This window comes from Coturnix japonica, chromosome 9 (assembly GCF_001577835.2).
Source record: "Coturnix japonica isolate 7356 chromosome 9, Coturnix japonica 2.1, whole genome shotgun sequence".
Classification (NCBI taxonomy): Eukaryota; Metazoa; Chordata; class Aves; order Galliformes; family Phasianidae; genus Coturnix; species Coturnix japonica.
In genome coordinates, this window is record NC_029524.1 from 1 (window position 1) to 24,893 (window position 24,893).

At 49.0% G+C, this 24,893-nt stretch overlaps 2 protein-coding genes and 1 long non-coding RNA gene across 7 annotated transcripts; 2 read left to right on the forward strand and 1 right to left on the reverse strand.

Annotated features, from left to right (window-relative positions):
• Nucleotides 1-8,132: 8,132 nt before the first annotated feature.
• LOC107317826 (class II histocompatibility antigen, B-L beta chain-like) lies at nt 8,133-13,232 on the forward strand. 5 transcript variants are annotated; one of them, XM_032446486.1, is made up of 6 exons: nt 8,133-8,332; nt 8,542-8,811; nt 8,916-9,194; nt 9,272-9,382; nt 9,472-9,501; nt 9,589-10,298. In XM_032446486.1, exons 1-6 carry the CDS (start codon nt 8,164-8,166, stop codon nt 9,600-9,602), a joined length of 873 nt encoding a protein of 290 aa, XP_032302377.1. In that variant the 5' UTR covers nt 8,133-8,163; the 3' UTR covers nt 9,603-10,298. The 5 variants fall into 5 exon arrangements, with proteins under 5 accessions (XP_032302377.1, XP_032302375.1, XP_032302374.1 ...); XM_032446484.1 differs by lacking the exons at nt 9,472-9,501; nt 9,589-10,298 and adding an exon at nt 12,897-13,232; XM_032446483.1 differs by lacking the exons at nt 9,472-9,501; nt 9,589-10,298 and adding an exon at nt 11,792-11,946 and having other exon boundaries at nt 9,272-9,415.
• A 4,122-nt stretch (nt 13,233-17,354) lies between these two features.
• On the forward strand, nt 17,355-20,930 carry LOC116653827. The gene is made up of 2 exons (XR_004308309.1): nt 17,355-17,782; nt 17,832-20,930. It is a non-coding gene; the product is annotated as an uncharacterized LOC116653827 (long non-coding RNA).
• On the reverse strand, nt 19,864-21,750 carry POLR2I (RNA polymerase II subunit I). The gene is given in 7 exon segments (XM_015870943.2): nt 19,864-20,056; nt 20,152-20,203; nt 20,509-20,583; nt 21,284-21,342; nt 21,344-21,358; nt 21,471-21,525; nt 21,617-21,750. Coding segments are annotated over 7 exon segments (378 nt in total). The 5' UTR covers nt 21,676-21,750; the 3' UTR covers nt 19,864-19,993.
• Between the last annotated feature and the right edge of the window lie 3,143 nt (nt 21,751-24,893).

Sequence of the window (24,893 nt, forward strand, 5' to 3'; positions counted from 1 at the left end):
TGCCTTGCCAAAGCCTCAGCACAATCCAGCCTGTGAGCCTCAGGGCAATCCCACAGGAAAGGGCCTTTAGATCTTGCCCTTCCTCTTCCACCCCCTTCCCTTCTCCAGGCAGTTCTGCACACGGTTCCTTTTTGGACTGTCACGGTGCCACTGCAGGCACCCAACAACTATTTGCCAGATGCTTCTGTGTGGCAGGGAGAGGAGAGTGCTGTGGAGCAGTGCTGTCATTCCAGTCTAAACAGGTGTCTGACAGGAGCTGCTCTGTCTGTGTTTGTTGACAGCTCCTAGTGGAGTTGAATGGCATCCAGTTTCCCAGCTGAGCTCCAGGACAGAAGCCCCAGCGATTCGAATGGGTACGTCATGAGATTTTACTTCCTTTGAGAGATGCCAGCTCACAGTCCTAATGTCAGCCAGGCGCGTCTGCAGGTGTGAGTGAGAATGCACACCTGTGTGTGTGTGCCCTGCCCTCGCACAATGCCCTGGTCCCATTCAGTGATGCCGTTATGCGTTTAGGTAAGCTGCAGTGTGTGGTGAAAAGTTCTCATTCTTTGGTTGCAGAAGTGCCTCCAGGGAAGGCCGTGCTAAATCCTTAGTTGTGCTGGAACCCCACAGGCATCCCAGGGGTGGCTGTTGTCGTTACTGACTTCACTGAAAAGACCGTTCAGTTTAATACCTTGTTTGTCTGAAAGTTATCTTAATGCTTTCTGTTTAGGTCCTGAGAAACAGAAAGAGGCCCTGGAAACAGGAAAATATCTGCAGACACTGCCCCCTCTGCTAATGAAAATCATGAAGGACAAAGCACGTGGTAGGTGTATTTCCGTCTGTTCCCTGAAAGGCTTGTGAAACTGAATTTCTAGAAATACATGTGGAGAAACTGCACCATCTTCCTGATGAGAAGCAGTTACTTACAGTCCCACTCCCTTACCTCCTTTCTAAAGAGACAGGTGGAGCACCTATGCGCTGGCTTGCATTTTGGAACGGCAGAGTTCGCACACTGACTGTCCCCCTGAGAGTAATAGAGGCCATGCACACAACAACTGTCACTCCAGGTAAGGGCCGCTCATAGAGCTCCGTGGCCGTGGTTAGAGGTTGCTCCCCTCCCACTGCAGCCAGTTCCCAGGGACTTAGGAACTTTGTCCTTTTGGGAACTAGGCCACCAGAACCACATTCAGCAGATAAGGAGAGGAAACAGGACCCTCCATAGTACCTCCTGTGCACAGACCCTGCATTCCAGAGCTTGCTGTGCTTCCCCTGAGCCACCAGGCACAACAGCAGCCCGGAGCGGGATCCTTCCTGTGGTTGTTCTTGTCCATGTCACTCAAAGCAGCAGCTGGTGAAACAGATCCACATTGTTTTTCCAGGTGCGGATGGTGAGGAACACGCAAATGCCGCAGACAATAATTTTATCAAGAAGTACTGCCTGGGATTTGGTGTGGCTATCTTCGTTACCATGCTGATGGCAATGTTTTCGTGCTATCGTCTTGTCCGACAACGGAGGCAGATAAACCAGTGAGTTCTTGTTCACCCCCAACCCCATCCTGCCCCCTCTCTTTACTATAGGGATCCTGTGAGCAAGGAGGCATTTCTAGTTAAAGCAGCATAGAGAAGCCAGTTAGTTGTTGCCTAACACTGTCTGAGATTGACACTGTCAGACATTTAACTGGCCTCGCCATTCCTGCTGCATGTTCTTACTGCTGGGCCTGAGACAGGCCCGGAGCTGAGAGTGACTCTATCATGCACTGTGAGGAAGGAGAGCAGGGGGTTCTCCTGTGCCCTCAGCACGTTTCTCTCCCTGCAGGCGCCTTGCTGAAGATGCTGCAGTCCAGCATATTGCTCACGCTTGGACAAACAGCTTGCTCGCCTCAGTGCGCCGGACAGAAAAGACGTGGCACAAACAACCGGTGCCTGTGCAGTGACAATCTGCCCACCAGCCGCAGAGCACCACCAGAGCGGCCCCTGCCAGGCCTGACGGCTGTCGGGCTCAGCTGCCCCCAGTGCAGCCCCCGTAGCCCACCAGCCCAGGCTCCGTGGCCCCTGGGAAGTACATCAGGCCCAGTGGCCCCTATCCACCTTGGGCATCAACACCTCTTTCAGGGGACAGGAGGGACCCACCTGGTTTGGAAGCTTGCAGTCATCGGCTGGCACCCAAACAGCAGCACCCTGGCATCAACACCACCCTCCTGTCCCCCACCACCATCCTTCAGGGGTTGGCAGTGGCTCCCTCAAAGTGTCACCCGCAGGCAGCCACTGCCTCAGGGAAGCTTGAGAGGCCTGTCAGCCTCCAGCACCATCTCTGCCCTCACCCTCCCCTCCACCATCCATCAGGGGATGGAAGCGACCCCAGCAGAGTATAGACCTGGGGACATCATCCAACAGACGGACGACCATTGCCTGGGGGAAGCCAACTGGCCCAGCAGCCCCCTGTCCCCCCCAGGAACTGTCACCAACTTTCCTTCACCATCCTTCAGGAGGTTGGAGCAGCCCCCACAGGGTGGCAGTTTGAGGGCATCATCCGATGAGAAGTATGACAGGCCCAGCAGCCCCAAGATCCCCCCAGCACCACCTCTCTCTTCATGCTCCTCTCCACCATTGGTCAGGGGGTGGGAGCATCATCACTGGTCAACACAACAGGGGGTTCTTTCTTTAACATCCTTATTACACCTTCCGAACTGAGTATACCTTTTCTACAAAAATTCTCAGCACCACAGATGATCATATTCAAAACATCTATAACTATATGGAATATAGATATTGTAAATTAATTCAATAAAATTCAACAACAAAACAAAATAACCAAGAAGCTGCTTCCTTCAAAAGGCAGAGTATTCTGACGAGGAGAAAACAGCAATACTAACATCACGTCACAGCGTTGCCATCAGGGCTCAAGCTAAGGCAGCCAGCTGACCAGGGCAGAACTTGTGTTAGATGCTGCTCAGTGACAACACCCAGAATGAAGTAGCAAGGATGTGAAGTGTAGGAGACTACTTGCGCTTATCACATTCTGTCTGCTGTAACAGCACTACTCAAAGATTTCTAATCGGGCCAAGATCTTTGTGAAGCAGCAGTTTGTTCATTACTGCCATCATGGCCGCACACCCCTACTGACTGTTGGGCAGGGCTGCAGTGGAGAACGCCCTCCACACGCAAGCCAGTGCCACACGCTCCTTGCCATCTGCACACACGTGGGCTGGCTTTGCACTGCCAGGCACATCGTCTCGCCTGGGCACTGCAGGTCCTCGCTTGGTGGTATGCAGAGACAGCGGGGCCAATCCTTGATGGTTTTGCAGCTTGTTCCCACTTTGAAGTGGAGGTTTGGCAGGAAGGTCAGGAGACACAGCTGGGATGGCTGTGCAACAGCATGCAAATGGTACCAGTTTGACAAGGGATGTGTTGGGCCTGTCCTCCAGCCCCCTCCATCCTATGCAGAATGCCACTCCCAGCAGCACAGGTGCCATTTTGGAATCTTCCCCATGGCACAGCTGTCATAATTCCCCCCTTTTCTTCTTTATACTCTGTTGATTTCTGCAATTCTTTTCTAAGGTACAATCCTATGTACATATCTTCCTCACTCTCTTCATTCTCCAGTTCTTCTAGTACCATCATTTTGTCCAAGTATGGTGATGGCCCTATTGGCATTTGCTTTGTTAGTGCTGTCTCAGTCAGTCATTTAGCTTGGAGAAGAGCAGTTTGTTCTGAATTGCCTTGACCTGTTAACAGACCATCTCTTTGACCTGACTTCGAGTGGAAGCAGTTTTTCATTATAATTCACTGTGTTTGAAGTAGCGTAACAGTGTATGCAACGCTAGGCTTTGGAAAGTCACAGAGCTGCGTGTCATCAACAGAAGTGACAAATCACATCATGCTGATTAATGGCATTACCTGAAGGAAGATAGTGACATGACATTGCATTAAATGGGATCAAGAACCTTAAGGGCATCCTATGATAACGTCTGTATTGGGCAGAGGACGAATCTCCTTTCACTGCAGTCATCTGCTTGTTAAAACAAGACTTAGGTCTAGTCAAGGAAGACCTAGTCTAACATGCTGTACAATGCAAGGATGTGTTATGATGTTATACTGCACCATCAACACTGCTAACTCTTATTACTGCACCATCAACACTGCTAACTGTGCCTTTTTGATAACCAGTGCTAAAACTACCAAATTGACTCCATTAATAAATCATTAAAAAGCTCAGATGAGCTGCTTGTATGCTACAGCATGACTGGCACCTCAGAGGATTTCCCAGTAGAAAGGATTTGTCACTTAATACAGTCTGAGTAGGTGAAATTGCCTCTGCTATACATTTAGTGTTGTCGGACCTGAAGGCAAAAGGTCAGCGTGCTGGGACAAACAGCCACACACCAATCTGGTTAAATATAGCTGCGTCCATTTATTGCACGAAAAGCCATACTTTTATAGCAGACAGACGAGGGCGTCCAAAAAATCACACACCCTAATTGGAGGAAAGCTACTGCAATAACAACCCTAAAACCCCCCTTCAAAGTCTTGAGCCATTCATTCTTATCCTAGAGGTGTCCTTGTTTCTCATACTGTTTATCCTACTCCGCAGCTGCTGCTCTGTGAAGTCCTTATCTTGATCCATGGCTGCTGCTCTGTAAAATTCTTCTTGTATTACCACATTTCCCCCCTTTTTATTAATTACCAAGCTAGTACCTATAGAATAACAACACTACTTATATTAATAACATAACCACTATAACTCAATCAAGACCTCGATTAACAATGCTCTAAAAGTGAAAAAAGAGACAAGTCAAACACAGCATAACAACATTACTGTTAAGACTACTAAAAAGAACAGACATGTTTGCTCTGCAACCTAAGTTTCTGCAACCTGGAAATAAATCCCTGAGGGTCCCATTGTGTTATTCTGTAACTAGTTAGGAAAAGTCTTCAACTTTCATATACTCTGATATATTGATTTTTAATGACCACTAAAATTTGTGCAGCAAATGCTTTTAGGATGCTCATAACCATGCTTTTGAGCTAATAATTGATTAATGATCACACAATTTTATGAGGTAGCACATCAAATAGAACCAGTTTTAGAGGAACAAATGTACTAGAGTATCACTAGGGGCATTATTACTTACTGACCCTTGAGAAACAGCAAACCGTGTTGGTGGTGGATGCGACAGGTAGTGCCAACAGGGCGTCCCCTGCTTCAAAGGGCACCTTTCCTCTCTCACTCACCACAGATTCTCTCCTGCATTCAGGGTCTGAAGGATTTCTTCCAGTTGTGCACCATATCCGTGTGGCCAGTGCGTGATACAGAGCCCAAGTGGAACACCCGCTTGGAAAATGAAATAAACTATCAAATTTAGTTCTATTTGCATGCACTTTTGTCTCAAGTGATGCATAGTCATATTTTAAAAATCCCAATTAGTTGGATGTAAGAGAGGTATTCATTCTATGATACAGGGTCATCCCTTTGCCTGGGATTCCTTTCCAGGTTTTGTCTTTGCAAATTAAGAAAAGCTAATTAATAGGCTGATAACATCATAACCAAGCAGTACTAATACATTAAAAAAGCTATTCCCATAGATTCTAGCACTGATTACATCAAGTCCTGTTTAATACACATTTGATCTATTACTAAAATAGAAGAAGCTCACAACAACCTGGATAATGCCTAAAACTCTAATTCTTGAGACTACATTGGTAACACAGAAAATCACACACTATGTCAAACCATTACTAATATTATCTATAACACAACAAATTACAAAGCAGTACCACTAAGTAAGAGGCACACAATCACAGTTATTATAAAGGCTGGATGCTATTTTCTGCCTTCAAATGAGACCAAACATATCATGCTGGAAACCACGTAGGGCCAGTCCCTGTGGAAATACGAGCATATCCACGACCCCAAGTTATCAGTGGTAGGGGACTGTCCCAAAGTCCTGTGGCCATATTCCAAGCATTAACCATAGGCTGTTCCTTTAGCATTAGGGAAGCCTCAAAATGACAATCCACATTAGCTGTATATGCACGATCACAATTCAAAAAATTCAGCACAAGCAAAGCCTTACATAATTTTTGTTGTGGTGTGCCTCCCATATTCCCCCTTTTTTGTTTAGTAAGAATGGATTTCAATGTTTGATGAGTGTGCTCAATGATAGTTTGTCCAGTGGGAGACTGAGCAGTGCCTGTAATATGTTTAACACCCCATTCTTGGAGGAAAGTTTGAGTGGCCAGTCCATCCTTGTCTTTACTGAAGTTATGTGCAGGCATGTCTGGGTGTATGCAGCCATGTCCGGGCATTTCCCTGTATGGGCACTGCATCTGGCCCTCATGTGAGTGCTCACCACCACAGTGTCAGAGATGAAGAATCCTGTCGCTTTTGGCTTTGCCCACACTAGTGAGGTCACTGTGAAGGGAAGACTGGGGGACTTAAGGGTCTCTCCACAACTACCCATCCCATAATCTCCTCTTTGTCAGTCAATCAAACCCCATCTCCCCCCATGTTATAACTCAGTGGTCACCTTGTGATCCCTTATTGCACTTCAAAGACCCAGCTGCTCCTGCTCACCTCCAAAAGCACTGACACTCTGGTGTGTACCTTGGGCCTGGCCATGGCCATGGTTGGCATCATCACAGGCACCGTTCTCAGTGTCAAGGTCACGCAGATGAATGGTGCCCATAGCCAGAGGAGCCTGCTGCAATGAGAGGGCAGCATCCCATGTGCCCTCATAGCCCCACATCCCCATCCTGACCCACACATCCCCTTCTGTGGGACCTGTCCTTGGGGTGCTTGGTCAGAGGAAAGGTGCTTGGAGACAGCCTGGCCCCACTGCTGACCTGTTTCACTGCAGTGTTTGTGGCCCTGTGCAACGGTGCTAGGAGGTCTGGGAGGTCCATGAGGGCAACTGCTGATGACCAAAAGGGACCATGGGAGAATGTGAAGTGTTTACAGTGGGATCTCAAGATGAGGGAAAATGGGGTAAGAATGGGGTGACAAAGAGGTGATTATGGGAGTATCTTGGGATACTCCCAAGTGACACCAGTGCGACTGTTGGGTGACCATGAAGTTACAATGAAGGAACCGGTGGTGCAGTGGTAGGAATGCTGCGTTGCAACACTGGGGCCCGGGTGTTTGAATCCCCCTGTGGTGCAAGTGGTAGAAGCGTCGCTCTGCAGCACAGAGGCTCGAATCCCGGGGGCTGGACTCGATGATCTCCAAGGTCCCTTCCAACCTGCACGAGACTGTGATACTGTGAACTATGGGGTGACCATGAAGAGACCATGGGCAGAATACTGTGTGGCCATGAATTAACCATGCAATGATACATGTATGACCATAGAGTGACCACAGACTGGAAAGGATGGGAAGAGCCTGGGGAGTGGTACAGGAAGCAACTGAGTGTCCCACAGAAAAATGATGGGGAGCAGTGAGCAGCAGGGCTGGGTGGTATCACTGGTCTATAGTGAGAGCGCTGCCTCACAGGGCTCCCTCTTATACTTGGCCACCATGAAGTACAGAAGGGGGTGGAGAAATTGAATGAAATAATGAAATGAAATGAAATGAAATGAAATGAAATGAAATGAAATGAAATGAAATGAAATGAAATGCTGTCTGCATCCCAATGCTGCCCTCCACATCTCCTTAATGGGCAGCTGCCCTTGAGTGCTGGAGCAGACATGGGGTGGCAAAAAAGATGAGCATGGTGAGAGCACTGGATGATCATGAGTTCACTATGAATGGACTGTGGGAACTGTGGATCAGTCAGGGGAGAGTGGTGTGAGCAAGAGGGCACTGGAGCAAATAGTGGGTGACACTGAGAAGACAATGGGCAGACAGTGGCATTTCTTTCAGGTGACCATGTGGAGATGACAGGAGAGATATGAGGAGAACATAGTGTGAGAATGGGATGATGAAGAAGTGACTGTGGCGTGAGTATGGTGAAACCACGGGGTGACCACTGGATGACCACGGCAATGCCATGGAGGGACCGTGGGGCCATCCGTGGGGCTCAGCCAGTGGGTGGAGCCCTGCGAGTGACACGGCTGTTCCCAGGCAGAGCAGCAGCACTGAGCATTCCTCGGAGAAGACAGACACACGGATGCCAACACAGGATAGCGCTGTCGTGCCAGGGCTGATCGAAGTACCCTCAATGGAGATCTGCCTGGAAACGGCTGATGCCGCCCGGCCCAGGCACTCACTGCTCCAGAGCAGCGGCGCGGGCTGCCGGCGCCCTTCATCCTCCGACCGCAGCCATGGGGAGCGGCCGAGTCCTGGTGGCTGGGGCCGTGCTGGTGGCACTGGTGGCGCTGGGAGCACGGCTGGCCGCTAGCACGCGGCCCTCGGGTGAGTCACGGTGTGGGGATGCTGCGGGGTGGTCCCTCCCGGTGTCAGCCCCGTGCGCAGCGCTCGGAGCTCCGGCGCTCAGGACGCCGGCGCCAACGGCACCGCTGCTGTGGTGAGCGTGGGGGGGCCGGGACGGAGAGAGGATGGGACGGGGCTTTTGGGTCTTTCGAGGGGCATCTGGGCTCCCTGACAGTGCCCTCTCCCCGCAGCATTTTTCCAGTGGAGTGCTACAATTGAGTGCCACTTCCTCAATGGCACCGAACGGGTGAGGTTTCTGGTCAGGCACGTCTACAACCGGCAGCAGTACGTGCACTTTGACAGCGATGTTGGTCTCTTTGTGGCCGATGCAGTCCTGGGAGAGTCTTCTGCTAAATTCTTCAACAGCCAGCAGGACGTGCTGGAGAAGAACAGGGCTGCGGTGGAAATGCTCTGCAACTACAACTACGAGATAGTGGCCCCTTTGATGTTGAAGAAGAGAGGCGAGTTCATGCGTCCCCAGAGCTTGTTATAGGTGCAGCACTGTTGAGCACATGCAGTGCTCTCACAGCCTGTCCCCAACACTCTCCTCTCTCTCCCCCGGCAGAGCCCAAAGTGAGGATCTCTGCACTGCAGTCGGGCTCCCTTCCCCAAACCGACCGGCTGGCTTGCTATGTGACAGGCTTCTACCCGCCTGAGATTGAGGTGAAGTGGTTCCAGAACGGGCAGGAGGAGACAGAGAGTGTGGTGTCCACAGATGTGATCCAGAATGGGGACTGGACCTACCAGGTGCTGGTGGTGCTGGAGACCAGCCCAAGACATGGGGACAGCTATGTGTGCCAGGTGGAGCACGCCAGCCTGTGGCTGCCCATCACCCAGCTCTGGGGTAAGGCCCCCAGCCCCTGTCCAGATGTGGGGGGAGCTTGACCTTCATAACCTGAGTCCCCCTTCCTGTCCCTGCAGAGCCCCTGGTGGATGAGGGCAGGAGCAAGCTGCTGATGGGTGTCGGGGGCATTGTGCTGGGGCTCATCTGCCTGGTGCTTGGTCTCTTCCTCTTCCTGCACAGTAAGAAAGGTGAGCAGTGGTGGTGGTGGTGGTGCGGGGAGAGGGGTGGTGGTGATGGTGGCAGTGAGCTGTGAACATGCTGATCTTGTCTGGCTCAGTTTCAGGGCAATGTGATCCAACCACGCCAGGTAATGTCTCATCCTCCCAGTGACATTACTGTACTAGGAGGAACCCCAAGCCCACTGTGGTCCTCATTTCAATTCCTTTCCATACAGGGGTACTGAGCTAGCTGCCCCACACTGCTGTTCCACCAGCATGCCCTGCACTCCCCAACCCAGAGCTTGAGTTTCCCTTTGGGTTATTACCATGTTCCCTGCTGCCACTGCCAAGCCTATCACGAAGATGTTGACTCCACAGTTCTGCTTCTTTACTGTGATCACCCAATGATACCTCCGTGTTCCCACTGTGATCGCCTAGTGGTCATCTCTTTGTCACCCCATCACAACACCATCTTTGCCCCACATGACCCACACTATTTCCAATGGTTACTCTACGATGGCCAAACTTTCCCCTTCTGATCACTTCATTCTCAAGCTATTTTTCCGTGTGTTTTTCCTACTAACCTCATGGTCATCCAGTGGTGCCACCATTTCTCAGCATAGTCCACCCATGGCCTCACCAAGAATATTCCATGGTCATCCTATGGACACCTGTTTGACACCCCATTCTCACCCACAGTCACCTCATGGTTGCGTTATGTTTTGGCTGTGACACCTCATGATAAGTGTTCCTGTCACAGTGTCCTGGTTCCAGCTCGGATACTGCTTGGTGACTCAAGAATCCATGGAGCTTGGCAGTGGGATGGGGCCACAGTGGGGACCAAATGTCAGAAGGAGTCCTGCAAAGCCATGCTGTCTGCAGACAAATGCCGCCACTTGGCTCTGCTGTTCCCTGCCCCTTGCTCCCAAGCATGCTGGGAAGCTCCTTTCCAGTAGGTCAATGCTAACCTGTATGGATAGATGAAGGCAATTTTTCATACTTGCTTCTGTTGAAATTCATCATGTTCTTGTCTGCCAAACTGTCAGATATGAACTGTCGGTTCATATCTTGTTGAATGGCAGCACAGACTTCTGGTATGTCAGCCACTCCTCCCAGTGTTGTACTTGCTGAGTGTGCACTCTATCCCTTCATTCAGGTCACTGATGAAGATGTTGAACAAGATTGGACCCAGAATCACCCCCTGGGAAACACTGCTAGTTACAGGCCTTCAAGCAGACTCTGAAGCAATAATCCCAACCCTCTGAGCTCTGCCAGTCAGCCAGATCACAATCCACCTCACTGTTCTCTTACTCTTCCTAGGAATGATTAATTGGGATAATTCAGGCTGGGTGGCCTGCAGTAGACTCTCACTTTATTGCCTTGCCCCTTAAACCTTACTTGAGGGCTCTCAGCCACATCATTAGGAACAGCAAGTGCCATGCATTTCAGCCCACCATTACCAACAGCAACACCATACTATCTCGCTTGCCTTGCCTATCTGTCCTGGAGAGCCATCCTGTACACACAGCACACATATCACAGAAACCTTCCCACCACACCTTGCTTATGCTAATGATGTTGTAGCTCCAGGACCAAGCTAGAAGCTTCTAGCTCTTCCTGCTTACACCTCATACTGTGTGCATTGCTATAGAAATGTTTTTCAGTGTGCTCCAGTGCGCCCAACTCCATGTGGAGCAGATCCAAATGCTTTGTCAGCACACCGTGCCTCCAACTTTTGATTGATACCAAGACAAACAAACAAACAAACAAAACGCATAACAACCATGCAGATGGAGACCTGGAGAGCTGCTCATTCTCTGTTGAGCTCTGTCTGTGAGGCTGCACCAGCTCCGGGCTGTGAAGATCTTGTGTACTACGCAGAGGGCAAACATATCTTCTGGGTGGATACAACTGCTGGTTGAACTGGCTGAGTAACAGAGCCCTCCCTGCATACCCTCCTGTGTAAGTCTGCGTTAGGAAGGGAGATGGGGCTGTGTGCCAAACAGCCTTCCCCCGGAAGCATGCAGGGACCTGGAGTCAGACCTTCTTGCACCTTTCCCTGTCCTTCTTTCACACTTTGTCTTTTAGTTTCAGAAAATAGGGCCAGGGCACAATGAAAACAAGAGCTCTAGGACAAAGCAGCTGCTTTATTTTCCTCCTTCCCTTTTCCTCATCTACACCCCACAGAAAGACCATTTGCCAAGTAAGGGATGCAGTGATCAGGTGTATGAGGGGCAAAGCGAATCAAGCTTAATTTCAAAGGCTTGTCTCTTCCATGTGACTTCCCTGAGGTCTGATACAAGGATGAAGGGATTAGCCAGTCCTGTGAAAACTTGCAGATAGGGTGACCTCTTCTGCTTGCAGGTCATTTTTAGTAAATCTCCAAGAGACATTTTACTGTTCTCCTTATCCTTGTACATCAGTGGACTGTGTTGCTGCCAGCAATGACAGTCAGGGTGAATGGATGGGGAGATGCTCTCAAAGTGCCTACAACTAGGTGGACAGAATAATGGACTGGCACTAATATAGCGATAACCATCTTCCAGCTTTATTATGCAAAATAAAAGAAAATAAAAAACCCACATTCCCTACAACAAGGTGTACATTCTTACTGTGCTAATCAAACACAGCTGAGACCTGATTACTCCCCTAGGCATCCAGTTCAGACTGGCTGTTGCCAGACTTCCTCATTAACCATCATATGGGTCAGTTCAAGTAGCCTCTTGGTATACTGTGTTGCTCAGCTCCAGCTGCATCAAATCATGTGGCCCCATTCCATCAAAAAACATCTCCACAGGTCCCCCTTTTTCTTTTTGAGCAACCCACAATATTGATCACAATACAACAAACAACAATTATCAATAACAGAATCAACAGCATATGCAAACTCTCCTTGATTATGCCTCTGATTCAAGCCGGAATGTCTATAAACACTGAAGTCAACCACTGGTCTATAGGGACTAATATTCCTTTAATTTTCCTCATGCACTTCTTAAGGTAACTAACTGACTTATAAATTGATTCACTGTGATCACTGGTTTAACTTCCCTAAATAGCAAGGACCTCCTTCCACATTAGCCGAAATTCCCTGCCAAACTCTACTTCCACGTATTAGAAGCACATCTGAATTAAGAAAAAGTATGCCAATTAAACATGTCCAGAACAGATCAGTGGCTGATGCCATGGCTGAACAGAATTCCAGCATATTATTCACATCAGCCCAAATTACCCAGAGATTGGCCCAAGGGTCAATCCTATGAATCGCTGACACTCCTATCAGGAGGCCCAACAGGACCAGCATGGTGCCAGGGATGTGCTTTTGTCCATCACGCTGGGACCCACTGTGGCCCATGATTGATGGAAACACAGGCATAACCCTGTCCCATGAATAATAACGATACCAGAATCTGCGCTGTTGTCCTGAATACTCAGGAAATTGAGTGGTGATGATGATGATGATGATGATGATAATAATAATAATAATAATAATGAGTTTCTCCCGTGAGTCCTGTATTTCCAGATATTTCTCTATCTGCCCCTACAGGAGTTGATGGGCTCTTCTATGATAGCTTTCCCAGGTGGAGAGTGGGGTATCCCTGTAACATGCTCCACCCCCCATGATAAAAGGAACTGGAGTGTACCCAGGACTGTTATCGGTCTTTATTTGTTGTGGCACCCCCATTACAGCAAAGCATGCTGTGAGATGTTTGCACACGTGCAGCCCTCTTTCTCCAGAAAGAGCAATGGCCCACAGAAGCCCTGAATATGTGTCTATAGAGACATGCACATACTTCAGGCAACCAAAAGATGGTACAGGTGTGACATCTGTCTGCCATACTTCTAAAGCCTTTAGCCCCTGTGGTTTTATCCTGATACCAATCCTGGGGATCGTGATGACTACATTGACCACATGCCTTAATTATCCCACAACCTCTGCCTGTGTGAGGATGAATTGCCGCCAAAGCGCTCGATCATTCTGGTGAAACATCTCGTGGGGAATGTCACGCCTTTTAACAGGGGGCTGTACTACAGCACTGACCAATGCATCAGCTCATGCATTTCCTTCACCTAACCCTCTATTCCATTGGTGACTTCGGATATGGATCATGAAACACTCCACTGTATGACAGTTAATTGCTGAGTGAGAAGCGCAAAATAACTCTTGAAGCCACGTGCTTTTCTCCTGATTAAGGAAGGCGCTTTCAATTCATTGCACAACCCCGGCTACATATAGCAAATCTGTGACTGTGTTGACCGGGTATTCAAGCCAAGTCAGCAATGTCCAATGAACAGCAGCCAATTCCTGTACCTGCAGTGAGTCCCCAGCTGCCCCCTAATCATGTGCAAACACCACATTTGTGGTGTGTGCCCCGGTGGCGCAGTGGTTAAGGATGCCGCCTTGCAACACTGGGGCCCGGAGTTCGAATCCCCCCTGTGGCGCAAGTGGTAGAAGTGCGCTTTGCTACACAGAGGCTCGAATGCCGGGGGCTGGACTCGATGATCTCTAAGGTCCCTTCCAACCCGCACAAGACTATGATGACTATGATGATACTATGATACCAGCAACCCCCCTTCTTGCCAAGGGCAAGTGCCCCTATGAGACCATCTGCCTGCACCCATGAATACTGTGCTCCCTTTTACTAGTTTTCTCCCTGACCTTCAGCCTGGCCACCCACGTGAGTCGTGAGGAAACCTGCCACAGTGTACCCTTCACCTGCCGCAAGTTCACTTGTCCTGTACAGCCTAATAAGCTCATCTGCAAAGGGGTAGAATTTCGAAGGCACCACTCAAAGTCCTCCTATGCTATCGGTATACTAATGGAGTTGGGCTCCCTGCCACTAACATCCACTATTCTGGTCATGCCTTTGCATATCAACTCTCCTGATGTCTCCATTTGGGTTTGCACAATACTACGAGGCTGAATCTGTGGGAAAACCCATTCCAAAACAGCCAGAAGGTGCTCTGCTGGAGCGTTGGGGGCAACCACGATACCTGCCGCAGGGCCAAAACCTGAAAACCCTGGAAAGAAACCTGGAGAACTAGGAAACTGCTTCCTTGCTTTGAAATCCCAATCCTGTCGTCAGTGGCACTTCCCAAACCTAGGGCCATTTTTCCCCCCTTTTTGTTTTGCCACTGACAAATGAGTGCAAAGGGAAGGGACTCATGATTAACTAGAACTAATTATAAGGTCTGCTCAGGATCATATATGGGCTTATGAGATCTACCTAGAAAATCCAGTGAACTATCTGCTGACTGGCTTCCAACTGCAGCCTGTATTCAGTTTTATACTGTTTATACTGTTTTATACAGTTTATATTGTTTTTCCCTTTCTGCTCATCCTGGCAGCATGTGTGCTGGCCTTCAGAATTAGAGTAAGACCTTCAGCTTTTAAACACTCTCTCATTTTTATTTATTAACTTCAATTCCAATTACATTGTATTATATTGTGTTACCTCGCATTCTGATATATTTTTTTAGTAACTTTGCTTTCCTTCTCAGACTGTTGCCACTGTTTTGATGTTAGGCCTGTCTCCCTACCCTTTTCCCTTTACCCCTTTTTCTTCTTCCCCTTTTCCCCTTTGCCCTTTTTCCTTTCCCCATTTTCCCTTTTCTGGCGTGTGGGTTCGTGGGTCCTCCTGCTGCATCAGTCATGGAACCAGGCTGAACCACTCTGTAAACTGCTGTCATGTACTGAAAGCGCTGATGGTGCTGCAGTACAGAACTATATTTGAAGCCCTTCCCACACTCAGTACTTAATGGGTCTCTCTCCTTTGTGTATGCGCTGGTGGCCCATGAGGTGGGAATTGGTTTTGAAGCTCTTTGGACAATCAGGGGACTTAAAGGGTCTCTCCTCTGAGTGAATGCGCTGATGGCAGGTGAGATGGGATTTCCATTTGAAGCTTTTTGTACAATCTGAACACTTGTACAGTCTCTTCACCGAGTATACACAGTGGTGGCTTACAAGGCTGGAATTCCTTTCAAGGATTTTTTCATTCTCAGCACTTGGGTTCTGCCTTTTCTCCTGACACATTTCCTTGCTCCCTGCATCTTCAGTCTGCTTTTGACCTGTTCTGGAGTCCAGGGAGATCCTCACAATCTCTCCTGGAGGGTTTCTCTGCTTTTGATTGTAAAGATAAGCAGAAGCAAGACAAGCAGGCTTTTTCAGGGGTGCTGTTTGAAGGAGCTGACCACTGCAAAAGGTGATAATAATTGTGGATATCAAAGAAGGCACCACTTCCTGCTCGTTTATCTGTTGGGCCAGGAGCGAAAAGAAGAAAAAAGAACAGAGAAATGGGGGATAAAAGGCCCCCATTAAACTAGAGACTTTGGAGACAAACTCCCAAAGACACTTTTGACACAGAATTCTCTGAGGGGAAAACCTCTTCAGAAGAACCTCTCGACCAGCTTGCTGTGGAGCTTCATGGTCTCCTCCCATCCCCCACAGTGATCAGACGAGTTCCTGAGATCAACGGACTACTACATACCTTGGCTGGACCCACGGTGGTGGCTATCTCTTTTGCTCTCTACAGATACTCCTTGCTTATATTTCCCATCGCCCATCTTCCCTTCCCCATCTCCCTAAACGGCTAGGACTTATAATAAACTAGTCAGACCAACATTTGAACCGTTGTTTCTTAATCACACGCTGGGTATACATATATCAATGAACCTTGCCTCCCTCCTATAAATTGGAGTGAGACACCTGGGAGAAGGCAAAACCCAACCTCATCACAACCTCCCTTCAGGAAGTTGTAGAATACAGTGAGGTCTCCCCTGAGCCTCCTTTTCTCCAGACTGGACAATTCCATCTTCCTCAGCTGCTCCTCATAAGACTTGTGCTCCAGACCTCTCACCAGCTTTGTTGCCCTTCTCTGGGCACATTCCAGGGTCTCAATGTCTTTCTTGTAGTGAGGGGCCCAAAACTGAACACAGCACTCGAGGTGCAGCCTCACCAATGCTGAGTACGGGGGATGATCACCTCCTTGCTCTTGCTGGCCACGCTATTTCGAACATAGGCCAGGATGCCGTTGGCCTCCTTGGCCACCTGGGCACACTGTTGGATCGTGTTCAACCGAGCATCAAAAAACACCCCCAGGTCCCTTTCATCTTCTCAGTCATCCAGGCACTTTGCCCCAAGCCTATAGCGCTACATGGGGTTACTGTGACCAAAATGCAGGACCCGGCACTTGGCCTTGTTGAACCTCACCCTATTCACCTCAGCCCAGCGATCCAGCTAATCCAGATCCCTCTGAAGTGCCTCCCTACCCTCAGGCAGGCCCACACCACCTCCCAGCTTGGTGTCATCTGCAAACTTACTGCGGGTGCACTCAATGCCCTGATCCAGGTCATCAATAAAGATATTAAGCAAGATGGGCCCCGGTGCCGCCCCGGCGCGTGATGATGACACCACATCCGGCCTGGAGCGGAAGCAGAGTGCGGACGGAGGAGGGGATTGGAGGGCGTGGGGCCCGCCAGCCGGAGTGCGTGCAGAGAACAGCGTTACGTCTTTGATGCCGTTACCCAATGCTGATCTCTTCCTCCCGTGGTTCCGCACCTATCTGCTGAGCATGCAAAGACTATCAGAGACCCCTGATGAAGTGAAAAGGCTCTTCTGAAAATAACTATTAGTAAAATATTTCTCTTGTTAGTTCTAATGCAGAAACAGCACCCCACTCCTACAGTTCCCCCCCTTTTTATACATTGTTGATTTCTGCAATTCTTTTCTAAGTATGATTTTATAGACATATTCCCCTTCTTGACTTTCTGAATTCCCCATTTCCTGTAATATCATCATTATACCCGAATACGGTAGTGGCTCAGTTGGCATTTACTTCAGCAGTGCTGTCTTGATCAGTCACTGTACCAGTTCCCTCACACAGGGGATAGCACAGCAACTATGTGTGCCCCGGTGGCGCAGTGGTTAAAGACGCCGCCTTGCAACACTGGGGCCCGGAGTTGAATCCCCCCTGTGGCGCAAGTGGTAGAAGTGCCCGCTCTGCTACACAGAGGCTCGAATTCCGGGGGCTGGACTCGATGATCTATAAGGTCCCTTCCAACCCGCACGAAACTATGAAACTATGAAACTGATGGCCATCAAGGTTCTTGCTACTATAATCAAAGAAGCAAGTATGGTTACAGCCAGCCCTTTCCATTTACCAAACCAGAATTCCAACCATCCATTGATAGAAGTATCTTCCTGAAGTTTCTGTCAATTCATCAGCAAGGGTGGTAAGCCTTTGCTGTGCCTTAGTTATTCTGCCATCTGGAGCTCTGTTCTGGGGATGAAAGCAATGGGTAGCTAGCATTCCACACACGCACCTTTTTTCAGATAACATCATATCTAGCATGATCCTAAACTTGGGTTGGGCCACACAAGGAAGGGTGCCCAGTGGTCATGGAGCAATGGCACAGCCTTCACCAACTGGTCATGTGTGCCCAGTGTCATGGAGCAATGGCACAGCCTTCACCAACTGGTCAGCCTGTCTGTCCATCTGTCCTGGACAAGATTTCCCACAGGCTGTGTTTATAACTGGGATCGTCTCCTGGGCCTGCAGCTGTGGTTTTCTATGGGCTGCTGGGCTCAGGCTGGGTGCTGCACCAAGTCATTCTGCCCTTCCCCATTAGAGGCACTCCCAGCTTTTCTCAGCGCATCAGGGCACCTTTCCCATTCTCCTCCCTCTTGAGCACAGGTTCAAGCTGCAAGGTGGAGGTCAATGTGCTTACCTGAATGGGGACAGGATCAGCTCATCCTTGTGCTACCTACACAAACACTGGAACTGCAGCACATCCTCTGGAAGCAAAAGTCACACTCAGAATGAGACCCCGTCACCACCAATTGCATGCCAGTGCTCTTGCAGGAGGAACCCCTCAGATGCTACTTCCCAGCGCTGCTGTAGTGGTGTCAGGTGGTTGCTCCTTGTTGTATCTCAGAGTAACACCTTTGTATATATCACATCCTCAAAGAACCACATAATTGCAGTGTGGTGCTCCCTGTTCACTGTCTGGTATTGTAGGAATGGAATGTTGTTTCTGCATTAGATATTGAAAAGGGGGAATTGATCTGAAGTAAAGCACAATGTATTTGTATTTTGTAACTTGTCCTTAGAAATAGCTGACGTGAAAAAGTAGAAATACCATATATTTTACTAGCATATTTTAGAAATTTAGTTGTTGAAGTATATGATTGATTCTTGCTTGCAAAACTGCAATAGTTTTTAAATGTTCCAAATGGTATAGGTATAGTATTATGGACTAGAAAGCATAATGTAGGGTTATTCTGTTTGGATAAGAGACGCTCAGCAAAAGTAAAACAGACTTAACAGACATCAAAGAAGCCAGGGCCTCAGCACAAGGCTGGATTACTTTGCTCTTTGGGCAGGTTGGGATGCAACAGGCAGGCATCAAGATACTCCTCCCTATCCTCCTTCCAAACTTGTCTTTATGCAGGGACAAGCAGATGTCCAGAAACAATGACTGAGTGTTGAATGAGCAAATGTGAGAAGTTAACTAATACATGCTTAGCTAGCAAAAATTTATGTTTATCCAGTATCCATATGTTTAGTTGAGTATTGGGAAGATTGTGAGCCTTAAGTACTTAGTCAATGGGGAATCAGGGGAGAAAGAGATAAGCGTAGAGCAATAGGGCATAAACGATGTAACATTGTTTTCTGTATGCTCTCCTGATTGCAGGAAGCCCACCATTGCAATTGCCATCTCTGCCAATTCTAAAGATTCTTTAAAGTCTGTTTCAAAGCCACTGGCTTTGGGCTTGTTGGGTTTGGCCCAAAACAGCATTACTGGGACCAAGACTTATACCATCCACAGGCTTCCAGATGCCAGTGCACAGGCCTGGGGCCTGTGCTGGCACCATTCACCAGCTGCAGCTGCACCAGGCTGCAACGTGAGGCCCTCTGGAGATATCTGCAGTACCCAGGGGCCAATTTGGGATCCAAATGGGCTATTCAGTGAAGGAGATTTGATACCTCTTGGGGAAATTTATGTTTTGATGCTGTAATTTGAGATAGAGCAAAGGAGATTTGGCACCCAAAGAGGCAGTCTAGGAATGCCGACTGTATAATGTGGTACACTAGGGGTTGGAGTACTCAGAAGACAGTTATGGCACCTGTGGGGCCATTTAAGGCACCAGGACTGCAGCATGGGACCCACAGTGGGAAACATGAAGCTCAGGACACATCTGGGAACTGAATCTGGGGCCCAGTGAGGTGACAAGAGCTTGGTTGAGGGCACCTGAAGCTCCTCTGGGATGCCATTCGGAGATCCTAGGGCTGCAATTCAGGGTCCACTGGGACACTGGGGGTACAAGGGATGCCACGTGGGGACACCACAGGGGATCCGAGACTCCATAACTGGAAGTGATGGGTGCAATATTTCTGCAGGGACCCAGCCACATGAAAGACATTCACATCCCAAAGCCTCCCCACTGCCCAGTGCCCCACAGAGCTGCCTCCCATCCAATGCTATCCCACAGATCCATCAACATGACCCACTGCCAAAAGTCAACCATTTTTTGTGTGAAAATGCCATCCTGGCAGATACAGAGAAGGAATTTGGCAGGTGGAAGAGGTTGTACAGGAGTCAACAGCAGTTTGGTGCTAACAGCCAGACTCGGAGACATAGCTATCACTCAGTCCAGCGGTGGCCACAATGAGGGGCTGTGCAGACATAGTAGAGCCTCATGGCATCCTGCAGAGTAGAAGGAGGTGATAGTCACAGGAGGGGGACATGAAGGGGTGGCAGCAGCAGAGATCAGGCTGTGGGATTTTGGGGTGGTGCCTCACCTCAGCTCTTGCACTGTGCGACTGGAAAAAAACAGCCTCCTTGTGCCCACACCTGGGGGAGAGAAAGAAAAGCAGTGACACAGCAAGGACTTGGAGCACGTATAGAGCACAGGAACCACAAAAGGGGATGTTAAATAATCCCACAGGGAAGTAATGGAGCTGTCAGGGGTACAGGTGATGTACAGGATATAGCAGAGCCCTGCAGCAGGAACATGGCAGGGATACCATGCCCTCGACACTGGTAGGGTTGGAGCCCAGAGGGAAAGCAGCAGGGCTGGGGACACCCCTTGGCCCCAAAGGAGCCCCTCACATCCCTGCAGGGGGTTCTGGTCCACACAGGGCTCCCCAAGTCCTCACTTCTGGCAGGGGTGGTCCTCAGTGCGTGGCAGCGTAGGGTCCTGGGAGACATCAGCAATGATCTGCGTGAGTTCACTGTGAGAAGACACCCAGATTGTTAATCAACCCTTCTAACAAGCCCCAAGCTAGTTAATGACTCTGTCATCTCCCTTATTAATTGTATCCTTATTAACTGCTCTTGACTTGTTCCATCCTACTGCCTTCTCCTTATCAATTATTCTCTATTTATTCCTCAGTCAATCTTATTAACAATTCCAACAGTCCCTTTATGATTCTTATTAACTGCCTATGAATATATACCTCCTATTAATTGTCCCCATTAGTTGCCCTCCAGTCAGCTTCCCTCATTGCCTATTAATCACTCCTCATTTACACCTCACTGTTATTAACCCAACCATTCTGTTGTCATTCTTATTACCTATGAATCGATCCACTTTGTTAACTTCCCTCCAGCCAGCCTGCCTTATTACCTCTCATTACTGAGCCACCTGCCAAGCACTTTCCTCACTAATTACCTCCTAACAACTAGCACCAGTCTTTTTGAAATCGCAGCTTCCCCCTCCACCGCCTCATTCACCAGCTTCCACTGCCAGAAGAGGGACGGCCAATATGCCGAGGTGGGAGAATCGGGGTAGGGGAAGACATTAGGGGCTGTCTTATCTGGGGGGAGGGCCCGCTGGATGGAGGAGGGGCGGCACGGGTGGAGGTGGGCGGCTTTGGGGGTAGGAATCCCGAGGAAGGGCTGTCGGGGGGTCCCACGGGGGGCCGCACTCACTCCACTTCGTGCGTGATCTTGTTGACGTAGATGCAGCTGCTGTCGGCCTCCTGCTGGTAAATCGCAGTTGCGGCACTGTGGGCAGAGATGGGAGCGGGGAAGGGTCACAGCCCGGGCCCCAGCTCTGAGGAACGCGGCTCGGGAACGCGCTGTGCCCGTGGGAAGTGCCCGAGCCGCGGGGGCTCACCGCGTAAAGCAGCACACGGCTCTCCTTGTCCTCCTTGGGGTACAGCATGTTGTTGCTAAAGAGACGCAAAATCAGCGCCGGGCCGGGCCGTGGCAGGGCTCGGGATGGGTCCCGGGCCCCGCTCCCACCGCGCCGCCTCCCTCACCCACTCCTGGCAGAAGCGGATCCCCACGAAGCCCGGCTCGGACGGACCCTCCGACTCCATGACGACTCCGCGCACGCGCACCGCAACCGACGACGGCGACTCCGCAGGACCAAAAAGTATCGGACAGAGGCCAGAAGGCCTCGGGCATGCGCACTGCCACCGACCACGGCGGCTCCGCGGGGTCAAAAAGACATCGGAGCGCGGCCGGAAAGGCATCTTCGCCATCCCCCCCGCGCCTACCCCAGTTCCCTCATCCATTCCCCTGCAAAATTCGTGTTCCAGACACTTTACAGCTTTGTTTGCTGTTTTCTGGACAGGATCCAGGGCCTCAATGTCTTTCTTGTAGTGAGGGGCCCAAAATTCAAACTGCCACACTCATGGTGTGGCTGTGCTGGTGCTGAGTACAGGAGGACCATCATCTCCTTGGTCCTGCTGTCTACGCTGTTATCTGATACAAGCCAGGATGCCACTGGCCTTCTTGGCCACCTGGGCACAGTGCTGGCTCATGTTCAGTCAGCTGTCAATTAACATTTCTAGATCCTTTTCCTCCCTGCAGCATTCCTCTGCTCCAGGCCTGTAGCGATGCATGGAATTGTTTGTGACTGCAGTGCAGAACCCAATACTTGATCTTGATAAAGGTCATACAGCGAGTCTCAGTCCACTGATCTAGCCTGTCCAGATCTCTCTCTGTAGGGCCTTTCTACCTTCAAGCAGATCAACACTTCCCTCCCAACTTGGTTTCATCTGTAAACTTAGGGAGGGAGCACTCAATCCCCCTTTCCAGATTATCAGTAAAGATAATGGGGTATCAACACTATGGATGTCACATCAGTCTGTCACAGGAGAAATATTTCCTGCCACTGAATACGTGCTGCCATGTGCATGGCTGTGGTGCAATGTGGGCAGCAGTAGGGCTATTGCAGGGGCAGGGCTCTGACAGACTCACAAAACAGTTGCCAGGAGGTGTCAGCAAGGACAGGCTCCAAAAATTAAATTTATTTCAGTTGCCTTTGTGGTGGATGCATGGTGTTAGCAAAGGCAAATCTTACCTGCAGCTGGTCTTTGCAAGAAAATCAAGAGCAAAAAGAACAGCTTCGGTTGCTGCAGTGGAGACCAGGGCTGAATTAAAGACACGCTGTGCTGACGCTGAATGGAGAGTCTGGTTTAATGACAGCAGGTACAGATGGAGCTGAAGCACTAGATGTTTTTGTTGCCTGAGTCTTTACTGAAAAGGATTCCAGGGCTCACTGCTTGGGAAGAGGGTTTAAGGAAGATGACAGAATGCACCGACAGGCATTTCATGAAAGGCCATGAGGACAAATGCGAATGTTTTCTCCAGCAAGGCTCTATCTCTGACCTTGGGCATAGGCTGGGGCTGCCAAGCTGGGAGCTGCCCCTGTGGAGAAGGTCTTGGGTGGGCAGTAAGCTAGGAAGGAGGCTGCCAGCGAGGCCAGCAGTGTGCCCCCATTGCTCTGCATGGTTATTAATCGGCAGTAATTACATGAATCTTCCCCAGACTGTGTCTGTCTTACTTGTGATAGTAATTATGGAGATCTCCACATCCTTGTCTCAAACCATGAGTGAAGACCATAGCCAGAAGATGAAAGGAAGGCATTTTCTAGAATGCTCCCTCCAGATTTCATATGCCCAGCACAGGAATGATGTCAGCAAGACAGAGTGGGTGTGAGGAGGATCACTCAAGATAGTCAGGGCTGGAGCTCTTCATCTCTCCTGAGAAGAGGCAGAGGGAGATGGACTTGTCCAGCCTGGAGAAGGGAAAGCTGAAAGGGATCTAATTGCAGCCTGCCAGAACCTATGAAGAGGTGATGGAGAGTACAGAGTCAGGCCTTTCACCATGATGCATGCTGGGAGATAAAAGAGAATGATGCAGCCTACACAGAAGTGTTGGAAATATCCAAATAATTTATCAGGATGGTATCTCTAATAAAAGCAGATTTTATTCTCAATTGCAATTGTGGGCATCCCACAAGCAGGAGCACACACAGGAAACAGCATTACATCTTTTATGCCCTTTGATGCCCGCTTATCACTTTGTCCCCTCATTTGGCTGAGTACTTCAGCACTTTGGCTGAGTACTTCAGATTCACAAATCTTCCCGACATTTAACCTAACATATGGATACCTGCTAAACACAAATCGTTGCTATCTAAACATGTATATTGATAAATTGTTTAATTTCTCCTCTGTAAGTTTTCTATCATGCAGGTCTTGTCTGTCCAGCAATAAAAAAATAAGTAGTCTTTCAACATTATGAGCCTATTGATATCCTTGTCACACTGTTTAAGTGTGGGATGTCTAATTTGTCTTTAACTCAAGGCTCAGAGGTATTCCATATGGCTGGACAGACAAGAGCTTCAGTCTTTGTACCCACAAATTACTCCATCTACCTAATCTCTTTGACTATAAATTACTTCACCTATCTGCTGAGCATGCAAAGACTATCAGAGACCCCTGATGAAGTAAAAACTCTCCCGAAAAGAACTATTAGTAAAATATTTATCTTGTTAGTTCTTATGAAGAAATAACATGAGCTAAGAATTGGGATGGGTCACCCATCAATGCTCTGCAGTTTTCACCCTTGGAGGTCTTCAAAATCAGCAGGATCAAGACTTGAAGAATGTGGTCTGGCCTTATTTATGACAGATTGGACTGCAGACCTGCCAAGTTCCTGGGTTACCTCATGATCCTATGTCCTGAGGGCCTATTGCTGATGCAAAGGGATGTTTACAAGGCATTAAGCTTTCTGTGCTGCACGTCACCATCTAAAACAAGATCTAGGTCAGTGAAGAGAGGTCAGCACTTCACTGTGACTCACCCTTTGCAAGGCTGAGGACAGTTCTGGCCAGGGAAACTTTTAGGGGTACCAAACTTTATTCAAGACAGAAATTGATGTTTTTTAAAAGCAGGAACAAAGAAATGATGACAGTGATCTAAGTCAAAGAAAACATTTCAATACCCTTATCAGCTTCTTAAATACTTTGGGATCTAATTTCTTTCTTATTTTGTGTGTGTATTGTTTTCTCTTTCAAATTATAGCATTTTTCAGAACTAGGTTTGGAGGACAAAAAAGTACAGAGACACTGACACCGGTACCCTGCAATCCCTTCCCAGCCTCCACCTGTGCTCTACCCTCCTGTATATTTGATCTCCATCAGTGAACATGACTAAGCATATCTTTTCAGCCAATGATCTGGACGAGTGCCCTTCCCACTGCTCTCTAGAATTCCTCACAGATTTACTCTTTGTTCATTCTGCTA

Coding starts and splice junctions, on each gene's coding strand:
- LOC107317826 (XM_032446483.1), top strand. CDS start 8,164: ATGCCGCCCGGCCCAGGCACTCACTGCTCCAGAGCAGCGGCGCGGGCT. Junction 9,195..9,271: donor GCCCATCACCCAGCTCTGGG/GTAAGGCCCCCA, acceptor CTGTCCCTGCAG/AGCCCCTGGTGGATGAGGGC. Junction 9,416..11,791: donor GTGGTGGTGGTGCGGGGAGA/GGGGTGGTGGTG, acceptor CTGTGTTGCTGC/CAGCAATGACAGTCAGGGTG.